Source organism: Cololabis saira, chromosome 5, assembly GCF_033807715.1.
Source record: "Cololabis saira isolate AMF1-May2022 chromosome 5, fColSai1.1, whole genome shotgun sequence".
Classification (NCBI taxonomy): Eukaryota; Metazoa; Chordata; class Actinopteri; order Beloniformes; family Belonidae; genus Cololabis; species Cololabis saira.
Window position 1 is genome coordinate 23735677 of NC_084591.1, and position 19577 is coordinate 23755253.

The 19577-nt window shown below is 36.7% G+C and overlaps 2 protein-coding genes across 2 annotated transcripts in view; both read left to right on the forward strand.

The window, feature by feature from the left end:
• Positions 1-1812: 1812 nt before the first annotated feature.
• steep1 (STING1 ER exit protein 1) lies at positions 1813-3832 on the forward strand. The gene is made up of 2 exons (XM_061722539.1): positions 1813-2048; positions 2786-3832. The coding sequence occupies exons 1-2, from the start codon at positions 1917-1919 to the stop codon at positions 3329-3331; spliced, it is 678 nt and encodes a 225-aa protein (XP_061578523.1). The 5' UTR covers positions 1813-1916; the 3' UTR covers positions 3332-3832.
• Positions 3833-7568: 3736 nt separating this feature from the next.
• The window catches only part of nup93 (nucleoporin 93), a 36365-nt gene continuing 24356 nt past the window's right edge, over positions 7569-19577 (forward strand). Inside the window, exons 1-3 of the mRNA XM_061722540.1 lie at positions 7569-7705; positions 9749-9932; positions 10333-10450. Of these exons, the coding sequence (XP_061578524.1) occupies positions 9754-9932; positions 10333-10450 (297 nt within the window). The 5' untranslated portion in view covers positions 7569-7705; positions 9749-9753. The remainder of the gene's footprint in view (positions 7706-9748; positions 9933-10332; positions 10451-19577) is intronic.

Below are 19577 nucleotides of genomic sequence, written 5' to 3' on the forward strand. Positions count from 1 at the left end.
ATTAAACAAAGCGCATTCCAAATGTATTAAATGGCCTATTTTGCCTAAAGTTAAAGAAGTACATTTTAAAATTATGAATAAGGTCTATCCTGTGGCAGAATCTTTCTTAAAAGAATATTTAAATTTGAGGTACCGTAGATCAATGTTCCTTTTGCAAAAAGGATGAAGAAACACTGAATCATTTGTTTTATGAATGTCCTTTGTCTCATGGTTTCTGGACAGACAGATTTGGATATCTCTTAAAATTAATAATGTTCCACCTTTTGAATTAAGCCATATTATTTTCTTCATGGATGATTTGGAATTTTCTGTTTCTGATATTATTAATATAACTTTGTTACTGGGTAAGTACCATATTCATTATGCCAAATGGAGAAATTGTAAACCCTCCTTCCGGGGTTTTATTAATGATTTTAAGATTTTTTTCACATGTCTCAAAATAGTAGAAAACAAAAATGCAAGTAAAATAAGTCTAGACATTGCTCGTTATTTGTTATTCTAAATTAATAATTCCTGTCCTTTTCTATGCTCCATTATGTGAATTTAAATGCTTAAATTATTTTGTTATTCTTATGCACCTTTTAATTCTCAGACCGCCTTGTTTTTTTGTTTTTTGTATTCCTTACAAGAATTCCCATTTTTTAATTTTTAATTTTCCTTCCTTTTCATATTGCATTTAAATTGATATTTGTCCATTATCCTCTTTGACAGTTTGTATATATTTTGTATATATATATATATATATATATATATATATATATATATATATATATATACCTTTGGCAGGATATACATGACTGGCTTCACCCAAATGTTTTTGATCTGCAGGACTTCTCACCAAAAGCTATTATTTTTGGACTTTCAATGGATAATACCAATGATGACTTTCTGATTAATAATATCATAATTCTGGGTAAATTCCAGATCCACAAATCCAAGTATATGAAAGTAACATAACGAATTCCTTCACTTTTCTAAAGCCCTTTAACTCATGACAAAAAAAAATGCAATACAACTTTTGAACATAATTTTTGAATATAATTCATTGCATAAGCCCTAGCCCCTTTCATTTTTTTCCTTTTCATTTTATTTATTTTCTTTTCCTTCTGTTTTCTCTCAAATGCACCTGTTCCTTGAAGCATTTTGATGCCTTGTTTGATGCCTTGTTGTTTTGTATGAGATATTTTTCAATTAAAAAAAAAAAGACCGTTTTTTTGTGATCTCTGGTGAGCCTCTCTTTGCATAAAATGTAAAACAAAAGTAAATGTAAAAATTAGCAAGTTTGTAACAAGCAGAAAACCCATTCAGCTATAAGGTTTTGCTCATCAGGAGATCATGCAGAGTACAAGTCATAGTGCCACTATATTTAATACTTATGCTGTGTTCTTTTATTACTAAGGATAAATCATTAATGCTGCCTTTTGAAATGCTTTACTTGTTCTCCATTGTTAATTTTTTTTAAACTTTATTAGCAAATCTTGCTATACAAACACAAACAATAGTGTGGAGCACATACAATGATGGAGTAAATTATAAAAATATCTAGTATGAATAAGAAGTCATAATATAGATAATGACGGTACCAGTAATAATAATAATAATAATAATAATAATAATAATAATAATAATAATAATAATAATAATAATAATAATAATAATAAAGATGAGTAAGTAAATAAATAGAGAATAAAATAAATACATAAATAAATAAATAAAACAGGTATGAGGAATAGAATCAGATGCATAGAAAACAATTAAGGAAAGGTCAAGACGGAAAAAGAAAAAAAAGACCGGTGTTTCTGGTGGGGAGGATATAAGTGACGCACACCGGAAAAGCCGTCTTCGTAAACATGGTGCTCATCTGACGATGTTTTGACTCTAAAATCACAGCGATCGGACACGCTAGTCTGTAGAAAATGCCGAAGGTCGTGTCCAGGAGCGTGGTGTGCTCGGACACCCGCGACCGAGAGGAGTACGACGACGGGGAGAAGCCGCTGCACGTGTACTACTGCCTGTGCGGCCAGATGGTGCTGGTGCTGGACTGCCAGGTAGGGACGGGCCTATGGACTAAAACACTTATCATGATAATTTCTGGCATTTATCCCGATAACCATTAAAAAAAAATACCAATACAAAAACGTCATCAACAGGAATCTTTCTTTCTTTCTTGCTTTCTTGCTTGCTTGCTTGCTTGCTCATTTCTTTCTTTCTTTCTGGCTCATTTCTTTCTTTCTTTCTGCCTCATTTCTTTTTCTTTCTTTCTGGCTCATTTCTTTTTCTTTCTTTCTTTCTCATTTCCTTTTCTTTCTTTCTTTCTTTCTTTCTTTCTGGCTCATTTCTTTTTCTTTTCTGGCTCATTTCTTTTTCTTTCTTTTCTGGCTCATTTCTTTTTCTTTTCTTTCTCATTTCCTTTTCTTTCTTTTCTCATTTCATTTTCTTTCTTGCTTGCTCATTTCTTTTTCTTTCTTGCTTGCTCATTTCTTTCTTTCTTTCTTTCTTTCTTTCTTTCTTTCTTTCTTTCTTTCTTTCTTTCTTTCTTTCTTTCTTTCTTTCTTTCTTTCTTTCTTTCTTTCTTTCTTTCTTTCTTTCTTTCTGGCTCATATCTTCCTTCCTTCCTTCACGTACGTTGTGCGTGGATTTAACTCAGAACCATAAATCAGCTTTACACAAAAACATCATCGACGGGAATTTATCGTTTTTACCGTGAGATGACAAATTCTTACCGTAGGGAATTTTTTTGACGGTTTATCGTGAACAGTAAAATATCGGCCATCCCTTCTGCCAGGTGGAGAAGCTGCCCATGCGGCCCCGGGACCGGGCCCGGGTCATCGACGGGGCCAAGCACGCACACAAGTTCTGCAACGTGGCGGACGACGACAACGCGTACCTGAAGAGGCCGGAGGGCATCGAGCGGCAGTACCGCAGGAAGTGCGGCAAGTGCGGGCTGCTGCTGTTCTACCAGCACCAGGACAAGAGCAGCCCCGCCACCTTCATCGTGGACGGAGCCGTCGTCAAGTTCGGCCAGGGCTTCGGCAACACCAGCGTCTACAGCCAGAAGCAGCCCGAGGTGCCCAAGAAGGTGCGGGTCATGATGACCAAGAGGACCAAGGACATGGGCAAGTTCAGCTCCGTGACCGTGTCCACCATCGACGAGGAGGAGGAGGAGATCGAGGCGCGGGAGGTGGCCGACTCGTACGCGCAGAACGCCAAGGTGATCGAGAAGCAGCTGGAGAGGAAGGGCATGAGCAAGAGGAGGCTGCAGGAGCTGGCCGAGCTGGAGGCCAAGAAGGCCAAGATGAAGGGCACACTCATCGATAACCAGTTCAAGTAGAGGCTGGGGATGCTGGAGATCATCCTCTCCATCTGGCTGGAGGAGACACGGGACTAATGCAACATTACTGACTCTTCGGTTCATCAGTAATGTTGTTTTGTACAACATGCGTAAAACAAATACGTGTTTGTTATATTTTAATAAAAGTCTGTTTTTGTTTAGCCTTTAAGACTTGATTTTTCTTTTTTCACTTGTTAAGAGATATGTTGGTGTTTGTTTTTTGCTTTTGTTTAAATGTTTTAACATGGTTAGGATTTTGTGAATGAATGATTAACAAAACAAGGCCTGAAATAATTCCTAAATTTAGTCAAATTGTTTATTAACCCTCATGCCCTCCTCAATTCTTTCATCCCAAAATCTGATATAGATCTCATCTTCCATTTGGCTGGAAGAGACAATGGACAAAAATGTACTGACTTTTCAGTTCATCTGTAATGTTTTGTACAAAACGTTAACCCAAATAAGTGTTTGTTATATTTTAATAAAACTGATCTTGTCAAATTGTCCATTAACCTTCATGCCCATCTCAAATATTTTTTTTCCTTTTTATAAATCACTGAACAACTTACTTAAAACTACAAAGAGTGAAAGTAAAGATTTAAAAAAACACAATTCCACACAAAACATAATCATATATAAATGATTCAGAATGTCAACATGAATAAATACTAGATAAGCCAAAACAAGTAAATGTCTACTAAGTCAAAAAAAGCAAACCTGCAAAAATGATTCCTAGATAAAACAACTAAATCTGGGCCTTAGTTCATGCAGCATTGTCATTTTACAGCTTGTTTTCATCACATAGTCACAAATCCAGCATAATGTGTAGATGGTATACAAACACTTGCACATGGATGAAAGCATCGTTCATGCTTCCACTGAGATGACATTTTCCCCAGAAAGCCTTTACGTATTTTGTGAAGATAAAGCCTGATTTCCGCCTGCAGCTAGCTCGACTTTGAAGGACAATTCAGGTACTGAAGTGTCATTTGTGAAGTCCAGAACCGTCATCAACTGAAAACATTTGGTGTATTAGGGACATAAAAAATGACCAGGAGGCCCTGAAGTGCTGGCTAGATGGAACAACTACATAAAACAGCAATAGGGAACCGTTTCACTGCTCCACGAACGCAAACTGATCCTGATCCCAACAATTCTGCAGCATGTTGCAAACATTAAGTTTAAAATTGGTTTATATTTTTATAATACAGCCAGCCACCAAGTGACACTTTAAATATTTCAAATACTGTAGGTGCAATAAAAGCCATGTGGTGAAATGTAGTCTCTCATCTGCTCTCTGCACACAAGCTAAATTCAGGTTTGTTATTCAATCTTATTTAAATGTTTATATTTTTCTGTAGAATATGGCTCTTTAAAAAAAAAAAAAGTTAATTGTTTCCGTAATTGAATTTCCTTAACATAGTTTATGACTGGGACCTGAGTGCATATTTTATACTATTACATGTTTGAATGTGTGCTAGTATAACAACAAAACTCTTTGAAATCTTGAATTTTTCAAAAGACAGTACAATTTCAGAATTTGTCTCTTTCCAATTAAATATAAAGGATTTGCAAATCATCACATTGTGTTTCATTATATTTTGCACATCATCCCAACTTTATTTGGAAGAGAAAACTTGCAATCCTGTATATCCAGAGTTCATAATCAATAAATGGTGGAAGAATATCTGCTGTTTTCTGTATCAGAAACTGATTCATGAGTGAACTGTAAAACGTTGGCTGATGTTTGAGCAGCAGGTCAGCAAATGTGGGTCACAAAAAAAAGAGAGGACAAAGAGTACAAAGAGCATTGTAGACTGCATCACAACTCGGTCACAACCAAAAGAAACGCAAACAAGAACAGTGGGTTCTGTTTCTCTCTGTAAATGACACAGCCTTGTATGATTTTTTTGGGGACATAAATGCAGCTTTAGAATAGTGAAGAAAGACTTCTCCTCACCATAGACATCAGAAGATGAAAGAAGCCACCAACATTGGCTCACTTTAAGCAGGTTTTCAGTGATCCGTTACAAAGAGATGGGAGGAAACTATGCTGACATGTATCACATTCATCACTTTTATTTCCATGCTACTTTAATGTGTTAAGTTACGTGAGGTTTTATCAGAATCAGAATGCTTTGTCCCTTGCAGGGAAGTTTTGTGTCCTAATACTCTGATTTGAGTAATATGCTCATTAAGACAGAGTAATATGCTCATTATTTACAGTACTCAATGCACAGAATGGTAATCCAATATTGTACATAATGAAAATAGTGTCCAGGTGTCAGTAAGTAGAAAATTGTATTTAAATACACCCAACAGGAATTATATCACTTTATATTCTCTGGCTAGTTCTGCTCCCATTTTTAGATACAGAACTTGAATCGGAAATAATTTTTTGTTTTCCCCAAAATGTTTGAATTTCCTTTTTATTTTTTATTTTCAAGGTAAATGTTACTTCTCAAAAGCACACATTTAATCAGTGGGCTAAGTAATGACCCAAAAACTAATTGATTAAAGATGTCTGTGTTTTCCTGTGAACGGTCACACAGACGCTGCTCTTTGTTTCCTGTCGGTGTAAGAGGGAACAGTCTTTCATTATGTATTATATAAGAAAGTAGCTCTGGGCTTTGGGCTCCACATGACCAGGCCAGTGCAACAGACTAATGCCTGGAAGCAGGCATTCATCAGCCATCTGCTGTTTGTGATTCAGGCAGCAGCCAGAAGTTTCCTCTCACGAGACAACAGATAAAGAACAAACAAAAGAAAGAAGGAACAGCATGAAGAAAATAATAAAAGACAAGCATAGGATGTTATTATTTGTAAAATATTTTGTCCATGTAAAGGAATCTGCATCTCTTTGGCACTAACATCTGACCAGAGCTAAATACTTATTGTCAGGAAGGACTTTGGACTGAAGAGCATCATTTACATGTTTGACTAAAGAAATGAAAGGAAATTGTCTTTGCTTGGTTAAAGAACACAACACAGTGCATTTTCAACTCATAAATGATGGGGCTGCACAATGGTAGGGAAACAGGCAACATCATAGCTGAAAATGAACAACATATCAACCAATATTTAAGAATTGTGGTATGTTAGCAATATTTTGTGTTTATGTCTTTCATTCTTTCTTTCTTTCTTTCTTTCTTTCTTTCTTTCTTTCTTTCTTTCTTTCTTTCTTTCTTTCTTTCTTTCTTTCTTTCTTTCTTTCTTTCTTTCTTTCTTTCTTTCTTTCTTTCTTTCTTTCTTTCTTTTTGCTTTTTTTTGCTCTGCAGTTTAAATTGACCCCTGAAAGTAAAGAAGGAATGAGGACATTAAAAAAAAGAATAAAAATAAAGGAAGAAATAGAACATTGAATAAATTATCAACATGTTCATTTCTAAGGTGATGCTGTGAATGAAAAAAAGTGGATGAGTTTGTCAGTGAATTTGTGTGTCAAACATTTACATGAGTCAGGTTTTACTGCATTTTATACAGGCCAAGACCACAAATAAAGTATGTCACTCCTTCCAGGGCATATAACAGAAACATCCTCTTGGGTTAAAGTACATACGGTACATTGTTAACAGGGGATGTGAATAGTCATGTGCTTTTGCTGTTGACTATCAGAATTACTGACTTTCATGTTACATTTGTTGTTTATTTACAGTTTGACTACTTTGTAAAGTCAAACAGGCAGAGAGATTTCCGGTGCAAGTTGTTTTAAATAAAAACAAAATAACATAATTTAGTTTGGCTCATCCGAATTTCTCCAAGGGGATCAATACAATATCTATCTATCCTAAACCTAAACAAATTCTTAAAAAAATCAACAATGGTAGGTAGGTAGGTAGGTTTTTATTTTTTTCATAACTCTTGAGGAGACATTATTAATTAATTTTTTCAATTCAATTTTATTTATATAGCGTCTAATACAACAGATTAATTAATTAAGATATTACAATTTTTCTCTTTATCTTTTTGTTTGTATTTGACTAGAATTCTCTCTGCCAATGACAGGTCAGTAATGCAGTGGTTTTGATGGCTGAAAAAAACTTGAAATAAATGCAAAAAGAATGTGTCTCTCTTTGCTTCTGTAAAATAATTGACGTTTAAATAAAGGATAGGGGATACAGTACTGCATCCTTGTTGCATTGTCGTAGCTTCCCTCTGCACACTAGGTGTCGCTGTAGCCCTTCATAATCTGTGTGTATTGTTGCACGAAGAAGAACGTCCGTGTATCAGCCAATCAGCGTCGACTTCAGGAGTACCGGCGCAAACATCTCCATGGACTTTACTTTGAATCTGAACAAAAATACGTGATCATTTCAAATAAATTCACTTAGCGAGGACTACATACAGAAGTATACTTGCCTCCGCTTTACATAACAGGTATGAAGGTTGCTTGCTTCCAGCGGGCAGTGATGTCGCCTCTAAAGCAGCGGAACATGTGCTGCAGCGTTAGCCCTTTAGCTCATGCTGTTAGCCAGCGAGAACACACTCAAACCGCGGGGATTTCATCCCCCTGTTACTGGAAGGGTTTCAAAAGTTTATTTTTATCGTGTCTTGTAATGTCTGTTTCTACCATATGTTTGTTTAAAAACAAACTTAACTGAGGCTAAGCGTGTGTTTACTGGTGTCAGCTGTTGATGCATCTAAATGTTTAATTAAAACCTGATGATTAGGGCAGAGGTGTCAAAGTATTCACATTCATTACTCAGGTAGAAGTATAGACACTAGAGTTTAAAAATACTCCTGTAGAAGTTGAAGTATCAACTCAAGTGTTTCACTCAAGTAAAAGTACTGATTGATTGATTGAAGAATTTATTAGAAGAATTGCATAGGATCAGGTACAGTTTCATGACAGTACAGATTCGCTGATACAAAGTCAACTAAAAGGCATTATTTCAAGAAAGCATTACACTTGTTTACATTGGAGACCTTTTTTAAACTCATATAACATTGAATGACATACAGGTAAGAAGCAGTACTTTGTAGGGAAGATTGTAAAACAACGAAAAGGGGGGAATTACTGTTATTAGTAGTATAGTATAAAGTAGTATAGTATAAAAGTACTGGTTTCAAAACTACTTAAAGTATAAAAGTAAAAGTAATGTAAGGGGAAAAAAGCCATTAACTACAAAAGCCATTGAAAATTAATGGATCTTAGTGTAATGCAAATATATTAAATATGTGTACTATTGAGCATTAACATGTGTTTCAGAGAGCAGGAGATATGATGACTAGTTGCCTATAAGTATTGTAATGGTGCAAAAAGTCAAACTTCAGAGGCAGGTTATCATTTATCCTAACCTTTATTGGAATGTACATCCAAGTTTAGTTGCAGGAATCTGAGGGAACGGATGTAAGAACAAAACTGGACAAGAACATCTGAGCCACAACCAAATTCACTCTATCCGGATGGAGCAATTTAACTGGATAGTTTTTTTTAAAGGCCGAAATGAAATAGAGTAACAAGGCTGTTTTTAAAATGTAAGGAGTAAAAAGTACAGATAATTGCATGAAAATGTAAGGAGTAAAAGTAAAAAGTCGTCTGAAAAATGATTACTCCAGTGAAGTATAGATAACCAAAATTTCTACTTAAGTGAGGTAACGAAGTATTTGTACTTTGTTACTTGACAACTCTGGGTACCACAAACCCATTGCTTTGGAAGTTCAATTAGGAAAAACTGAAGATGGACACTCAGGATCAAAGTTAGTTAGAGGCAATAATGAAGCTGGATTTTCCATTATTTCTTATGAAAACTTGGGTCAACATGTGTTTCTGTTTCATACGTTTCCAGCACAAATTCATGAATATTTGGGAGGAAATGATTGTAGTTGGCAATCTTTCAGTTTGCTTTAAATTTTCATCTCCACGAACCGACAGTCTTCCTTGAACCCTCAATATTAATTTGTAGCTAATGTGCATTTCATATCCTCTATCTCAGCGGTCCTTGACCTTTTTTCAGTGATGTACTCCCTGTGAAATATTTTTTCAGCCAAGTACCCCCTAACCAGCGCAAAGCACTTTTGGTTGTAAAAAAAAGACCTAAAACAGAGCACTGTGCCATCAGTAACTGATTTATTAAAGATAAAAATATTGCTGCTATGCTTCAACCACGACTCCATCGTTGGTCCAAGTGATTGACAGGTGGAGCCAGGTGGCATTTGACAGGTTAGGTGGAACCATCCTGATGTGGGGGAGACTCTGCGGTTTTAGGATAATAAGTTGAATAGCCTACTCCTGAAGATAAAATTCATTTTATGAATTAAGACTTATATTTTCCTCAATTATTTACTTATCTTATCATTTTCAGGTCATGGTTACTGCTTAACGTTGAATCAACCTTGAAATACATGCTGTGTCATGAACATGCTGTGGTTCAGAACCAATGACGCTTCACATTTGTTGCCTTCCTCCTCTTTGTGCAGTGGTCATGGATGCTGAAGGTTTTGGTGAGCTGCTGCAGCAGGCAGAACAGCTTGCGGCTGAGACAGAAGCTGTGTCTGAGTTGCCACATGTTGAGAGGAACCTTCAGGAGATCCAGCAAGCTGGAGAGAGACTTCGATCTCGCACCCTGACCCGCACATCCCAAGATGCAGCAGATGTAAAAGCGTAAGGCATATTAATTTGTGTTTTAAACCCTTTTTATGTCCCAGGTCATGGCACTCAGAATCATTACACTTAAAGGCAACCTAGTAACATTCATGGTGAATATTTTAGCTTTAAATCTGGTTTGTTTTGAGAGTGAGCATGTAAAAATTTAAATTGTCCAAACAATTCATTGTTTGATGTCAGAGCCAAATTGCCATTTGTTTTAAGAAGATTCACATTGCATTTTTTGTATTCTTAAAAGTTTAACAGTAATTTTAATGCAAACTAATCTGCTATGATCTTCCTCAAAAACCTTTACTCCAGAGTGGAAGAGCCTCTTCTGCCCTCTAGTGGCAGTCAAGTACAAATACTGCTGTCATTTATCTCTCTTTTCTCCCAACTATTCCTTTTTCACTTTCAGGTCAATCCTCCTTGGTTCAAGAGGTTTGGACATCTTTCATATTTCTCAGAGGCTGGAAAGTCTAAGTGCTGCTACCACCTTTGAGCCCCTAGAGCCAGTCAAAGACACGGACATACAGGTATGAATGTCCAGGATTATTCTGCTCACATAAATTATTTTACTAGATAAACACTCACACACACCAGTGAGAGTTTTTGTCAGCTGATTAGAGAAACAAGACATACAGTGTATTCAAGATCTGAGCCTTACAGATTTTTCTACATGTTGCAATTTACATTCCTCTTCAGATGTTTTTTTTTAATTAATTCTTACCCGTTTAGTCCCACTGTAAAATCTTGTTAAGAAGTCCATGATATGTTTTTTATGTGTTACAAGACCTATATAATAAACACAATCAATCATAAGATCTGATACTGTAGAGTTCTGTTTTTAATCTGCAGAGCAGCAGCTACAGTTTTAGGAGGATGTGAGACATACCTCACAAAGCACTGAAATAATTAATGCTGTCAACTGGCTGTGCGAGATTTTACAGCTAGGGCTCTTTTAGATGATGTGATTGTAAGATTGTTGACCAGTCAGGGTCTAATCAGCAGGCAGTTGGTATTCAGCAATTGTTAGCTGTGGGCGAGGGTTATTAAATATGCTCGCTAACACATTGGTGAGTCATTGGCAATAGGTGACCAATATCTGGAGCTGAGTTGCTGTCAGATTGTTTAGTGTGTGACCAGTTACCTCATGTGTACCGGTACAAGGAAATTACTTTTAAACTCCAAATAACAGTCCTGTAATCTGATTGGAGCAGCAGTCAGCCTGCTCTAAAAATGCCATAGTCTGAAAACAGCCAAATGTTTATGTGCTGAGAGAAACTGATGAAATAATAAGCTAGTGCAACGTACATAAAGTCCAAACAAGTAAGGTAGAAAATCACTACTTGGTGTATTTCGCTATTTTTGTGAAGGTGGTATATTTGACACATTACGGTTGTGGCTGTGACGACATGAATTCAGATTTTGTAAGCCTTCATGTCTTACAATCTCAGTTTGGCTTTCATTTAATTTTAAAACATTTAAATTCCAGGCATATGTTAATGTCCTTCATGCAATTAAACAGAATGAAGAGATTCCTTAGAAGGGGCCTTTTTAATGGCAAGTAAACCTGCACATCATCAGCAATGCAGTGAAAAGGAATATTATGCTTCATAAATATCAACCGCAGGGGTAGCATGTAAAGGGAGAACAGTATGGGACCTAGAACTGACCCTTGGGGGACCTCACATGTAAACACACAGACTTGTATATAGGCCTGACGGTGTATGCCGACATTTACTCTGACTGAAAACCAGATTAAGAGGTCGGTATTCTGTGGTCTGAATCATGCACAGATCTGGTAAATTATACAAAAGATAAAAGTCTGCAATAAAATGCAGATGGCAGAGCATGTTCTGCTCTGCTCTACTGCCTCCTTTATTATTATGGAGCACGTTTAAAACCACCTACAGTCTACTTAGTCAGACTGTAGGATCTTTTAGATTGGAACCCGCTAATATCGCTGGATGAACGCATGTTTAACGCGCGTTGGTAATATGAACGCAAGGCGTGTTATTTTTTTCCTCAGGCTTGAAGGCGAGTTGAGGGGACATACGGTGAGTCGGGAGGCGTTATCGACAAAACATAACGTAACCTGTGTGGCCGTGTAGAATGTCGTATTACTCCCACATCAGCAAGATTTATCGCTGTCAGACAGGTGTAATTTTCAAAATGAGGATGGATGAACATTGGGGTGAGCGTATTTTGGCCCAGTTTGCTTCTTGCAAGGCCCCGGTTTGTCATTTTCATGTCCACTTGTTCAAACAATGGACCATCCTTTGTGATCAGCTGTTTCCTTGTTTTATAGAATAATAAATAAATAAAAAACTTCCCTGGTGGCTTGTACTCAGGTTACGTGATCTACAAACCCCTCCCACAACACGCCACCCCGCGTTAGTTCTGTTTACATCAGACCTGACCCGTGGTTAGGACTACCCTCGGAGGCGAGTTATTCACGGGGCAGCTCGACACGCCACCCAACATCGGTCAATGTAAGATGGGCACACGACGCGCTAGATCTGCGCGTTAAACTCGGAGTATCTAATGTTAAAAGGGGCTTGAGAAATTGGGGATGAAGAATCTTTGTCAAACGGGTAACCAGGAGGTAACAGTATATGAGATCCAGAGTAACTTCGTGGTAATGGAAAGGAAAACCACACGCACAATTATTTTTGCAGCACTGACCATTGAGACCCTAAGAGCAAAGTGACAAAAGGGCAATATTCATAAAAAAGGCACATGACAACACCCTGGCGTTTTTCTGAAAAGAATTTGAATGAGTCTCTGTTCACGATTCACTCTTCTCAACTGATGTAAAATATTTGATATGATGCAGTGAAAATAACTATGTTAAAAGCACCCCCTCGGAGACAGTCACTTTGCATTGTGACAATTTGCATGTAAATGAGAAAAAGATGCAGGAGTGATGAAAGTGCAGGATACCCGAACTGGCCGTTCCCCATCTGAAGCATCCTTGGTAGGAGGGAAACTTTAAAATGAAAATGTGACAAACTACTGTATAACAGTTATTTAAGATGATCATGTTCTTTTTGCATTATGACCTTCAGAAAGACAGCTGCATATTTCCACATAATTTTCCTTTGTTTGACTGTAGACAGCTTTACTTATAGTTGATAATTTTTTATTTTTTTTCTTTGTGGCTCCAGTGGCCTTTATTTTGAAAAGAAGTGGCTAGACATGAAACTTGGGTATAAGAGACATGGAGTAAAGAGCCACATGGCAGGATTTGAACCTGCGCCACCTGCACGAGGGCGATGTATACGGCGTGCCCGCTCAACTGAGCTATCCAGGACTCCATAGTTGAAAATGTTTAAATCTTGTCATCTTGTTGGCGTCTGCTGTACATCTTATGTGCAGTCTGTTAGCAACCAGACTGCAGTGGTAACAGGAAAAACTACATGGCACAACAGGGGAAAAAACAGTAGGAGTGTGCTGTCAAAAGAAAAGAAAATACTTTTTTCTTTTTCCTCCAAGCACTTATAGTTGTATAGTAAAACCTATTTGTCCACGCCAACGAAAAAAAAAGAAGATAAAGCATTTGATGTCATTGTAAATTACTATTTACCACAGCACTATTTATATTTCCAGCTGTAAGTTGCATCAGATCATAATGGGTCTATCTCTTTTTCGAGTTCTTGTAAGTTTCTTTTTTTTAACGGGTCAGTAGTTAAGTTGTATTGTGATTTGTCTTTTGATGGAAAAACGATGTATCTGGTGTGTTTGCATTAATTCTAACCAGTTGTTGGTCTGATGATGTTCTGGAGGTGCTACATTAAATCTTTGTAGTGTTATTTTTAACATTAGTCCAATGAATTTACCAGAAGCTTGCATAAGTTGTTTATTACCCTCAGCTTTCCTATATTCTCCCCTCTATTATGCTCTTTTTAATGCTCTTTCATCCATTCATCCTACAGCGCCTGCTTTTTTTATTTGTCCTTTTTATCCATCGCTGAGATACTAGTTTTGACACTTTTGCCTTACGTTCTGTATTTTTTTTTAGTTTAGTTTTTTTGCTTTTCACTTGTCTTTCTTTAACATCTACATCTCAATGTAATGGACATCTCTTTTATTATTCTTGGTCAGCCGGATGTATGGTAGTCAGTGTGGGTTTGACAGACTGACTGGAAGAGCACTTAACTCCTGACAGTGTGGTGCAACACACACACACACACACACACACACACACACACACACACACACACACACACACACACACACACACACACACACACACACACACACACTCTCTCTTCCTGCTGCTCTCAGCTTCTCCCTTATTGGTGTACAAAAGGCACAGCTTTGTGGAGTTGCATGTCAGACTAAATTGGAGAGACAAATCCCACTGCTGTGTCAAAGGCAAAGCTACGGCTCCATTTAAACAGCCAGATCTATTGTGCACTCCCTATATTTAACAATGCTACATTAGAGTAATTGTCACCAAGAAGCAAAAAGTACCTGCACCATAGTGTTACTATAGTTTTTTTTTCTCTCTCTTTTTTTTTTTTCACTGATTCAATAAAATCCCGTTCTCAAGTTTAACTGCATGATGTAGCTTGAGGAAAGTAGTCTGATTTATAAAAAAACAAACACACATTTTTTAAATTGTATTTATGAAAAAAAATCCAATTCACTGGCAAAATAAGACATCCCTTGTGACTTTTTTAATATATATATGTATATATATATAGTTAATATGAAATACATTGTCAATGCAAATTTGGTTTAGCACCACTACGTTTTATTAATGCACGGACATTTTGGTATATGACCTTCAGCCCAACCTGTAGTTTGAAGAAAAAATAAAGCTTGTACCTGCAATAGACTGTAAAATACAAAAAAACCAAAACATTTTTGCTTATACGGCACTCCACTCAGTTGTTCTGGAAGACAATGGAAAAATGCCCACTATATATCAATCAAAGTTAGCTGTGACTACCAACTTTAACCTACCCATGTTGGAGGAGCTGCAGAGCTGCTGGTGTTTTCTCCTGGTTATAAACTAACGGTTACAAAGTGTAATCAGAAGGCTCATTTTATAAATGAATTATTTTCTCTATATAAATTCACCTGATGTGGTTAAAAAAAAAAAAAATGTGGATGTGAATTACCGTAGGCAATACAGACCAAAGTGTTGTTTTTTTTGTTAACCAGGTTGTAAACATATTTATTAAAAACAGATGTTTAATTATATGTACTTTTGTATTAGAATCACTTGTTTAAAGCACTGATAATGGTTATTGCAATTTTAAAAATATCTTTTCAAGGTAAACAGGTAAACAGACCATTAAACAATGTTTTTTGCCATTTATTTTACACACACACACACACACACACACACACACACACACACACACACACACACACACACACACACACACACACACACACACACACACACACACACACAGTGAGAGGGAGTGATCCTCAGAACGACAGTTGAGAAAACAGCTCTGATAGCCATGACAAATTAAAGATGAAATATTGATCCATGTTTAAACTGGTTAGACAATAGGGCTTTTTTTTAATGAAAACCATTAAGTAATTTTTACGCAGTTGGCTCTAATAGCTATTTATGACTGATTGTGAAGCTGATCCAAATGGGGGTTTCTGACTGCAAGAGCCACAAAAAGCAAACCATAAATACTTGAAATGACAAAACTGTGAAATTATTTAAAACTAAGACAATTTAGAACTAATCAGTTCTTTTCCATCCCACCACACACACACACACACACACACACACACACACACACACACACACACACACACACACACACACACACACACACACACACAGACACAGACATTATTTAATATCCTATTGAGAAAGTCTGAGTCACTTCACAACAATAAATACAATGAAGAAATTGTTTGCCTTCAATGTTGAAGGCAAAGGAGTCCAGACTCAGCTTTTCCCCCCCGCCTAACTAAACATTTTAAGACTACCAGCACAATATTTCATGCACAGCTTAAACTGATCTCTACATAGTTTTTCATATTTATTTCCATTATAGCTTCATTTTAAAGGTTTAAAATAAGGAAGAGGCAAATTGTTTTTTTTACCTTTTTTAGAGTGGAAAAACATTTAATGGAACCCCTTTTCGTATTATATTTGTCCTTTTTTATAAAAATAATAATTGCTGCATTTTCAGTGGATATATGTGTACACATTTTTTATGCAGGACATAATTACAAGTCACATTTGTGCACGTGCTATGAAAAATGTGTTTCACTGTTAATAATAATAAAAAAAATAATAAATACAGTAAAGGAAAGTTGTGTTACATGCACATAGACCTGTTACAGAAGCATAACACACATATTCTACACGAGACCCTTCAAGTTTGGCAATAGTCCATCTGTTTGTTAGGTATGGGTATCATAATGAGAGATGGATAAAGATAATTTACCTCGCAAAACATTTTCATTTGTTAACAAACCTTCCAGTAATGTAATTCTGGTAGCACTCAAGATATTCAGCACCGACCAACATATAAAACTCCATAAATTAATTATATTAAAATTAATCATAATAAAACTATGCCAGTCTGTCATAGGGACAAAACCTCTTTTTTTTTCCACATGAGTTAACTGTGGCCTCCCATTTGATAGTGATTATTTACAGCTTGGCTGTATGATACCATGCTGCAAACCTCTAAAATAACCATCACCTTTCCTTCCATGTTGCTAGAAGGACGTCATCATCTGCATAAAGCACAGACATTACCTTCTGATCTCTGTGTAGCGCACCTTTGTCACCATGGTTACTTCTTATAATTCTGTCCATTTAAATCATTAACATCTTGTGATTGTATCCAGTCTTGATGAAGTCTATCCCCAGATAACTGGTCAAACCAAATGCGTAGAGCATGGAAAATTTGGTTCTGTCTTCAAGTATACAGGGACCAAAGGGCTCACAGAAGTTGCCATGATTTTGACTTAACATTTGCAAGTGAAATTTACAAGCATCTCCAGTAACTAAACATGTCTTAGAAAGAGGGAGACATCCCCACTGTTTCAAGAAAAGTTATTTCGTTATTCTTGGTCTTTTTCAACCACATAACTGGAACAGCTGTAAAGTCAGCTTTATTTATCTGACACATTTATACCAAAGTATTTCACAGAATAGAAGAAAAAAAATAAAATACATTGTATATCCTAAAAAACTTGGAGAATTGTGAGTTGTCAGCAGCTAATAAAGGACAACAGAGATTAATAATAACATACAATCCTTTATCTAATTTCTGTGAACACAGGTTATTGGAATATAAATAATTGCAAGATTAAATGTAGTAGTAGTAGTAATTTAGTATAATAATACTAGTAGTAATAACAGTATTATTGGTGTTATTGTTGTTATATTTAATAAATGAGCATTTAAACCCAGCACTTTTATCTTAGTTGTTAATATTGTGAAATTGTTCTGTTTTATAATTTGAATACATTTCTGGAAAAATTCAGATTGACACACCAAATTGTTACACTGTTAAAATTGACATACTGGATATATTTCCATGCCTTTAATGTCACCATATTTAGTGTGTATCATTTATGTCTGGCTGGTAACTGATCCGTTGAACATACGTAGCCTAGGGTCTAAAGCTGATGGTTGCATCCCTCCTAACACGCAGTCTCTCTTAACTCAGCTTCTTTTTTTCTCTTTTTCTATCTAAAGCTTGGAAACCTTGGGAATTGAAGAACTTGGGGTTGTTAGAGTGGACACAAAGGAAATGCAAACGTGCTGCTATAATTTATGAATGTCTGCGTGTTTGTGCATGAGTGAGCTGATACTTGCCTATGCGGCTCCTTGCATGCATTCAGAGGGAAGTGGAGTGTGAATGATGTGTCTGTGTGTGTATATATAGTTCAGCGCAAGCTAGCGGGGATTGCTATAGAAAGCTGGATTTAGAGTTTCATCAATGTGGAACCTGCAAATAATGTGCTGGCCATTCTTTTCCAGACCTCACATACAATGGGCTGGTTATTCAACAATAAGATATTTAGCTGTCAATATGTTTTTAGATGATCTCTCTTGTTTTTTGGTTGTTTTTTTTTCTATAAGATTTTTTTCATGAGCCAAGCAACATTTCACAGCTGTGTTATTTTCAACATAGTACAAGTACTTTTTTGATAATGTTTCAATGATAATTTTTCAAATACATCAATACATCCAAGATCTATAAACAGCAGTAGTTAAAACATAGTCAATAAATTGTCAAAATAAAAATGCAACACGTCTAAAGCTGAGTTAATTCTTTTTCCAAAGTGTATATTTTGTGCTATATGTCAAATAACGCATGACATCTTATGTCCTCAGGTCAGTCTTTATTCGTAAGGCACCTAAATGCTTAGTAAAATATGAGGTTGTAGGTTAATCTGAAGTGCAGTCACTGAGGAAAACTTTGTTGGATACTAAATGCAGAAGTAATAATCATCTGCTTTTATATAAATATTTACATTAACATTATTATTTAATAATTTTTTTAACCTTTTATTTAATAATTTAGTCCTGTCTTGCACAGGTGTAAATCCTGCTTCCTAGTTGGAAAGGGGGACTTAAAGCAGCACAACGTAACTTTCAGCTTTTCTGAGTTTGGCGGCATCTTTTGGACAAAAGCGGTAGTGCTTTACCAGAAAGAACACTACGTTTCCCATGAGCACCAGCGCGTACTGCTGGAAAACTCCTGTCCCGTCGCTGCATTTGTTTTGAGAGAAGACGGGACGCTTTTCTGTTTCACCAAGTGAACAGACGGAACGCAAAAAAAAGATGTTAAACTGCTGGAAAGGAACTGGAATTTACCGGGATACCTTAAACAAGGAAGCCAGAGAGCGGTATATGTAGAAAATAATGATTATTAACGGTTTGGATCCATATGAAATCCCTACTAAAGAATGGAGCGCCACTCTTTAGAAAGGATTTACTGCCGCAGTTCTGCAGAACCACCGTCTCCGGCCACCTTGTTTAGCAGTGTTTGGCAGCTGCTTTGTTAATGTTTGACTCGCCATGTGTTTCAATAAATTTGTATAATAGTACAACATACAGTGCATGTTTTGTATCCCTCTTACTTCTCTTTTCTTTTTTTTTGACTGCTATATTATGCTGAAGAGGCTCCGAGGCGTGAGCAATATTTTTGTTTTCCTCGTGAGATTATTTTTTTCCTCTGCAGCTACAAATAAGAGTTAATATTTTTTCCTGAACAAACTAGTTTTATCTGAAGATTGGGGTTAATTGCACCGCAGAGAGCTGGCCAGCAACTGCGTTTAGCTGGCGTAGTGGGGAATAAAACCCGTGTTTTGATCCGACCCAGTCTGTGTGAGTGTTTGTGGTTTAAGGCTGATTTATGGTTCTGCGTTAAATCGACGCAGAGCCTACGGCGTAGGGTACGCGGCGACACGCACCATACGTTGCGCGTCGCCACGTACCCTACGCCGTAGGTCTGCGTCGATTTAACGCAGAACCATAATTCAGGCTTTACTGTGTGAAAGGTTTGGTCGTTACAGCCGCGATCCAAGCGAGCCGATGACTCTTTCACTCTGTTATATCAGATACTTGGCCTGCGTGGTTCTGCCTCCGAGCATGAAACCGGTGAAAAGTTAAACCATTAGCGATCTTTTCCCCACGTCTGTTGTGTGGAGCTG

Bases quoted from the DNA above. Each gene is read 5' to 3' on its own strand.
- steep1 (XM_061722539.1), top strand. From the start codon at position 1,917: ATGCCGAAGGTCGTGTCCAGGAGCGTGGTGTGCTCGGACACCCGCGAC. The intron at 2,049-2,785 runs GTAGGGACGGGC...CCCTTCTGCCAG, and splicing joins TGCTGGTGCTGGACTGCCAG to GTGGAGAAGCTGCCCATGCG.